The following is an 8,034-nucleotide window of genomic DNA, read 5'->3' on the forward strand; positions in this document are numbered from 1 at the left end:
TTATTAAAACATTTTAATAATTTCAATCTTCAGGTTATAAACTTTTCCACAATAAAGTTCTAAAAGAACTTTGGCTGGCACACAACGATTTAGATTGCCACGATGCTGATACAATAGCGGGAATGCTGAAATGTAATCATTATATAGAGCTAATCGATATAAGCAATAATAATATTAGGGACGAGGGTTTGCGTCACATAGTTAAGGCTTTGATTATGCAATCCATTGAGATGGAGCGACGAACAACATTTCAACGTACAGCTGCCATAGACGATGATGGTGATGGTGAGTGTATGTCTCCAATTGAATCCTCTCCCCCTGTGGATCTTGCGGAAAAAAATGATAATTCGACATTAGATTGGAATGCCAAAAAGGACCAACAACCAAATGAAACACAGTCATTGAAAACAACATCAAAAAGCAGTGATTTAGTCAGTGAAGGTAACATCAGTAAGGAAACACCGTCGATCTTGCCATCAATTGAAGAAAAAGTCAAAGGAGTCGCAGTTGAAACGCATAGTGATAATGCCGTACATGAACAACATAAAGTGAAACCTCCATTAATATCATCTGTTGGATCGACAATCGATGAAAATGATGGCGATGAAGATACTGATGACACAGTACGTTCCAGTACGATTAGAAACCCATTGCAAAGCAGCAGTGGCGGCCAATCCATGCTTGATAAACTTTTATCAATGAACAGTGAAAGCAGCAGTGAAGATGGCGCATCTAACCTATCCACAGACACCTTAGCTGCCTGTAATTCTGAAGAGGCTAGTTTAATTAGTGATGAAATATTCGATTCTGCTGCAACCACGACAACAAGTACAAGTACAAATACAAAAGCCCCAACAAACACGTTAGGCTTGGAAGTAACATCTCTAAGTGAGGGTACAGTTACGTTGACTAGTGCCATTGTAAATCCGTCAAGTACTGCATCCTCAGAAGTTCATAAAGATGGAAAAGAAAAAGCGATAGCATTTCAAAATTCTCCTAGAGAATGTCCGGTTATCGCAGGTAACAATGTCACACTAGATGAGACAAATGTGGTTTTAGTTAATTCTCCCGCAAACTTGAGTAATACAGCAAATATTCAAAGTACTCTTTTAACTAATAATAACAATAACAACAATAATAACAATAATTCAACACCACAATCAATCAATATGCCGTTATCCTCTACGCAAATATCGTGTTCACCCGCCTTCTCAAATATTGCCAACGATCAAAATATACCAAGATCAGGTGTGTTTGAAGTGACTGCAGAGGAGAGCGACTGTCTTGTGAGTGGTGGAGGTGTATCTCGAGTGGCGGTTGGGGATGACGTCGACATGCGCTCGGGAGATCACTCAAATGTGATGCAACATCATGCTGCCAGCCGAGCTTTGGATGTTAACAAGAATACAAAACTGGGAGAAGACTTCGATGACACCCACAGTACGGACTCCGCATTCGAAAGTGCCTCGGAAGGTGATATTAGTCGTCATCTGCCGGAAGAATTTACCCGCCTATCTACATCGCTTGAAAGTACACGATTCGATGACATTGCCAAAGAGTTGGCTATTGAAACAGCCACAATTGCATCGGAATCCAACGAATGCCTTATAGCGGCCGCAGCTCAAGTGACGCCATCATCCACACCTACCCCACCAACTCCACCTTTCACCAATCTTTCAACGCCTTTAACAGAAAGAGAACGTCTGACAGCCGATTCGCCTATTAATTCTTGCCTTTCTTCTTCGCTGCCCACTGTTACGACAACAGCACCTCCCACGGTTCAAGTAGGCTTTGTTACTTTGGAGGAGCCTACGGAACCTGAAGTTGCAACTGCAAATGAAGTTCGCGATAAAATACCAAAGGTGACAATTGCTCAGGAAAGCTTTACACAGAAGTACAAATCAAATAGTACAATAAGTACTAGCCCCAGTCCCACACCTACGCCGCCGCCACCATCCACATCACCGGGCGGAGCAAGCAGTGGTTTACGGCGTACAGAATCCAACTGCGGATTTTTGACCCAGTCTTCTCGAAATCGGTCTCAAAGCACCGATAGTTTGTGCAGCGATAATTCGTTGGATGGCAGTATAGGCAGTGGTGACTTAAATTTTTCATCCTCATCCAATCTTAACGAAAAAATTACTAAAAATGATACGCTAACGCGGCAGCAACGACCCATGGACGCTACGCCAGAACTTGGCACAAGGACACCAGGTGGCCTTAAGGCACTGGCAGTCTGGAACAACAACTTAAGCAAAGAATCTGGCCTCTACATCTCAGATTTACTGGCGGAAACTGTCTCGTTAGAACTGCTCAATATTGGCAAAAATTGTCTGTCAAATGAATTCGTAACTTTAATAAAGGATAGTCTTACAAAAAATACTACATTAACCACGCTGGGCTTACAGAGCGCCCACCTCAGTGCCAAAGGTATAGAGACGCTATCGTCCATTCTAACTTTCGGTGGCAACAGCACCCTGCAACGTATCGACATACGCGACAACAAGTTAGAAGTGGAAAGTCTTACAAAAATAGCTGAAGTTTTGAAGTCGAATACCACCGTAACGCAAATTGACATTGACGATGAGCCTAAACGGCTCTCTGTGGGCAGTGAAGCCCATTTAGACTATGCACGCGTCTTGGAAAATGTAAGATCGATGTGTTCTCGCAATGAGAAAACACAAGCTCAAATCCAACAGGAAAAATCAGCGGCAAATGTTATGGGTAAGAGACGAGGAGGTTATTACCTTGGATCGCGAAAGATATCTTTAACTTGTCAAAGCCGACCTGTTGTGGATACGACGAAAAATGTTGTAGTTTCTGCGTCTAACAGCAAATTAGATATTAAACGGAAAACCGGTACCAGATTGCGCTCCCCAGTACCAAGTCCAACCACAATATCTCCATCGTCGTCACCAAATCGTGCTAGTAGGTTTCAAGTTTTTCGGGTGCCAGAAGCCAGCCCACTTACATCGCCAAATACACAAAAACCAATAGGCAACAGTCTTGTTGCCGCAAAGGCTGTTTCTATGAGTAGCGCTGCTATACCATTATCCTCAGCAACGGAAAGAGGAGGTAATGATCCTATTTATCAAAACATTACATCTACCTCGCTACCAACATCCTGTTCGCTACCATCAATGGCAACAATTTCGTCATCGACGCAATCTATTAAGCGATTGTCGGTTTCACCGCGTTCTCGTTTCCTAGTGCGTAAAGTATACGAAGATCCTAACCTACCCTTGGCCAGTCGCTTTACCCAACCCATAACACCTCCAATTAATCCTCCACCAACGCCCATATCGCGAAATGCTAAAGAGTCAATAACTGGATATTTAGAGACTACGCCACCCTCTCAATCACATAAACGTACAGATGAACGGCGACAGGATTCACTCATTAGTGGTAGTAGTAGTATTACGACAGCAGCACAAGTTACCCCTCCAGCAACATTTGTTACACCACCGCCCACCATAATTACGCCACAGCAAGAATTCAATACTACCACCGAGTCATCTGCAGCAATAACTACTACACCAATTTTGAAATTGCATCAGAACCCTTCTACAATGAAAACACCAGCGGGAACAGAAATATTATCAGGAACAAAAACAACAACCACAATACAACAATGTGAGCAAAGTACAAATAATACAATAACAAATGACAGCAACATTACCAATCAGACACATACTTCAATGACAACACCGGCACCATTATCAACGACTCCAGTAACAGTACCAATAAGTTCCAATAACCTACAGCCGTCACCATCGCTCCTCTCCACATTATCCTCATCATCAGACTCATCTACATCCTCCTCATCATCGTCCTCTTCCTCTACTTCTCCAGCTAGTAACACAGATAGCTCAGATTCATCTCCATCGCCAGTATCATCTGTTCATTCTAATGAAGCATTAAGCAAACAGCAACAACATGACCTAACTGGATCTGGCCAATGCCCAATTGCAGTGTTCAGTGACAATGACATAACGTTAACCAAAAATACTGTTAATGAGGTATTTGGTCCAGTTGCTGCCGCAGCCGCCGCTGCTGCAGCCAGAGAGAATATTGGCAATATTGTTGAAACGTCAAACGAAAATATAATGCATCCTGCTGCACAGCAACAGGAACCACAACAGCAACAACAACGCGTACGTAAAGTATCATGGATTTCAAATCCAACAGCAGTTGATAAACTGTTGACATTATTTCACAATCCAACTACCATCTTTCAGCGTAGCTCATCGCCTGAGTCGAAACCACCAATAGCATCATCGACAACAACTACAGCAGCCACACAATTGAGCCAGTGTAAGTACTATGTTAAGATTTTGTTTTTTAATTTCATACAATTCTAATTTTTGCAGAAACTTGTTAAAGATTTAATTTAATGTATATTACTTGAAAGCAGAGTATTGTTTTTTTAATTCTCTTTTCTTTTTTCTTATTCTTAGCACCACCAACATATGCTGAAGCTGCAGCAGCCGCGGTTTTAGCTGCACAGCAGCAACAAAAGTCACAAACGAGTCTAGTACCTTTGCGAAAGCAATCCCCACCATCATGGACAAAACTTGGCAATGATATTATAACAGCAGCTGCTACAAATAATGTAGACTTGGCCAATACTGTAGCAACAACAGCAGCTGCGGTTGTAACCGAACAATCAAGATCATTTTTCGACGCCGCAAAACAATTGCGCGACTTTAGCAAACAAGTATTTCGTCAAAATCTATCATTTGGCAATGAACCAGTAACCACAGCGTCCACCAGTAGCACAACAATGACCACAGCCTCAGCACTTAATGTTCAACCGACAGCCAGCGAAAGTAGCGGCGGTATATTGTTGGGCCAGCCTGGAGAGTACTGCGGTTGTGTTGGCACAACAACTGGATGTTTATGTGGTACTATGCTAACCACTGAATGTAATGCGGATTGTATACCCACCGATGTAAAGCAGGAGATAAAAGAGAATATATCACCTGAACATACAATTAATGAAGAAACCTTGCATATAATGCAAAAATTATATGGCAGCAGTGCTGCTTTAACTAACGCAGCAGCAACAGTTAATATTGAGCCAAATAATGATAATAATCAAACAACTATTATTGACACATTAGCAACTGCAGCAGCAGCAGTAACACCACCACCGCCTACAACCACAACACAAATACAACATTCAAATGTCGCAGCAACAAGTGGCATTGAAAGTGAATTACCTGCGCACAATACTTAAACAAATAACAGCAACTACAATATGAAAACAACATTATTAAATTGTGAATACAATCGTGTTGCAATAAAATGGCACTACACTGCGTTTTTTTTTTTGTATGTGCTGAAGGTGCAATCTCGTATTCAAACACAAACACACACACACACTCACAAATATGAATACACTTCGTTTTACCACCCTTCACCACGCTAAATCTTACTTTGTTGTCTTGTTGTAAGTTGTTTATTATTAATTTTGTTATATTTTTTTTAAATAATCCCCACTCTTATCGCCCCTGCCCCTACTCCCACTTTATTTAATTTTTTTGTTTGTTTTATAGTTATAATAATTATTATTTTTTTTTTCGTTATGAATTTGCTACACACAACTATATATATATTTTTTTGTTAATTTTAAGTAATTTTTTTTTTAATATTTTTATTTCTTATTTTTGTTTTATTCATACTTGTATGTATAAATTAATAATTATTATGGTCTTTATTATCAGAATATGTCGTCTACTACTACCATAACTACCTAGCTAGTTTAGTTTAAGCCACTTTTTTATAATAATTATATTGTTTTCATTATAATTTTTTATTCTTATTTAGTAATTGTGAATTTGTTTCTGTCGTAATCGTATCTAATTAAGTGTGATATTTAGCTAAATAGTTAAACAAAAATCATTAACAAACAAAATATTCATATATATATAAACAATAAAAACAAAAAAACAGTAACAGTGGAATTTGCTAAACTTACGAATGTAAATTACAAGTCAAGATACATATACATATGTATGTAGTACATGTGTATGTAGATAGTTAGAGTTATAGACAAAGATTAGACATTATCAGTTGTAGTAAGGTTCAGAATGATGAGGCAATGTTTTTGATTACTTTTAAAATACTATTCGTTGCTTTAACATACTTTGTTAGCTTATATGAATAGAAGGAAGAATATGCATGTTATTAAGATGAATTTATAAACTTTTTTTTGAATTATTTGTACTTAAAGGCAGAGTTCATTCGTAATTTAACTCTAGATGGAGAAAGATCGTCAGTCGCCGTTGCCATTATCGTTTAAGGGGAATCAGGCTGTCCTTTTTGCTCTGCCTTCGAGAGTTTTACGTTTCGAATCCGCATTGACCAAATGTGTGACATTCAATAGCTGCACGGTTCTTTGAGGTACACACTGATCATATGTAATCGTGTTAACTTAACCTAAGTTTTTAATTTAATCGTTGCGATTCGGAGCAAGTTCAGTCTTAACTGCAGGAGCAGCTTAACAAACTTTAAATAACAAATAAACAAACAATAGAAGAATAATTTTTAGTTTTTTTTTACACAGAAGAAATATACAACATTTTTATATCTTAACGCAACAAAAGTACTTATTATACACATTTTGTATAAAATTTTGATTTTTATTTAAAATTTTTTATTATTGTCCTAAGTTCAACCTATTTTTAAAAAAATTTTTACTTAAAAAAGTTTTTCATGTTATTTTGTGCCATTTCAAACTTTACCTCTTTGAACTTTGAGTCAAAGTTATAACAATGAGTACAAATTGATACAATTGGATTTTATTTGAGATTTAAAACTTAAAATATGGCCTCCGATAGGTTAGTCAGTTAGACCGGAGGTGGTGGATTCGATTCCCTCCTAAGGCACTGGTTACAAGGCGCACAAAAGGTCCTATAAAGGCCTCCAATAGGTTAGCGTTTAGTGTTCTAGTCTGGTAGATCGGAGGTGTTGGGTTCGATTCCTTTCTAAAGCACCGGTTACGAGGCGCACAAAAGGTCTTATAGAAGCCTAGGTATTTCTTCGGATTTGATTTATATACATCCTCTTTTCAAAATAACTAACTAAAATATATTTAGAAACAATTTTTATTCCTTAATTCTTTCAGAGTTTGATACTTTCAAAAATTTTTAAATATAAAGGAATTTATGTTCACAATGTTATATAAACAGTTTATTTTGAACGTCATGAGTTCACGTGTTTTTGAAAATCTATGAAAATTTTAAACACTTTTATTAAATAATTATTTAGCACAAATTTAAATATACATTTAATTTTATAACTGACAATAAGTTAAATTTCGATTTTAGATTTTATTTTAAATTAATATTTTGAATATAAAACTCCAACTCCAACCTTAAGTCATATCACTTTTAAAATATCTCTAAAAATACTTTTCAAGAACATTTAGCAATTAATCAAAAGTTTAATTTTGATGTTGTTGACTCAAATGATTTAAACCACATCTTTCAGATGTTATACACAGTACCTTAAATTCCTGGTATAATAGAGAAACTTGGATTTAGGATTCGAAAGAATAAAATTTTATAAAAATTTTAAAATATTAAACACATTGTGTTTTGAAAGCTTTTTCTTTAGAATTGAAATATGAAGTAACCTCCCAGATTTGAATTCAGCGGAGCTTAATCCTTTAGAAAAGTCTAACTAAGTCTAAGTCTAAAAAAACTTAAGTTTTAATTAAAGAAAACACAATAAACAAAAACAATAAAATATTGAATTCGGAAGAAGAAAAACTAAATATTTTAAGTAAATAGTAATTATCTGATTTGTTTTATCGATAATATTATTATTTTTTTATATTTTTTCTAAAATTTTACATTTTACAAAAGTAATATTTGCAAAAAAATCAGCTGTTCATTGTTTACGTTTTACTAAAAGTTGGCAATACTGTCATCAAAAACATTGTCTTGTATATTTTTTTTGTTGTACCAAACACGCATTAGAATGACTTCTCTAGACAAATAGACGAATAGTTCTCAATGTGTGAGAACT

The 8,034-nt window shown here is 36.8% G+C and overlaps 1 protein-coding gene across 4 annotated transcripts in view; it reads left to right on the forward strand.

Annotated features, from left to right (window-relative positions):
- The window catches only part of LOC111676641 (serine-rich adhesin for platelets), a 37,795-nt gene extending 30,025 nt beyond the window's left edge, over positions 1–7,770 (forward strand). For 3 of the 4 annotated variants that reach the window (XM_046945116.1, XM_046945117.1, XM_046945115.1), the window contains exons 5-6: positions 34–4,314; positions 4,458–7,770. In XM_046945116.1, coding sequence (XP_046801072.1) covers positions 34–4,314; positions 4,458–5,239 — 5,063 coding nt within the window. In that variant the 3' untranslated portion in view covers positions 5,240–7,770. The remainder of the gene's footprint in view (positions 1–33; positions 4,315–4,457) is intronic. The other variant, XM_046945119.1, reaches the window with a different exon arrangement.
- The last annotated feature ends 264 nt before the right edge of the window (positions 7,771–8,034 follow it).

This window comes from Lucilia cuprina, chromosome 2, assembly GCF_022045245.1.
Source record: "Lucilia cuprina isolate Lc7/37 chromosome 2, ASM2204524v1, whole genome shotgun sequence".
NCBI classification, from domain to species: Eukaryota; Metazoa; Arthropoda; class Insecta; order Diptera; family Calliphoridae; genus Lucilia; species Lucilia cuprina.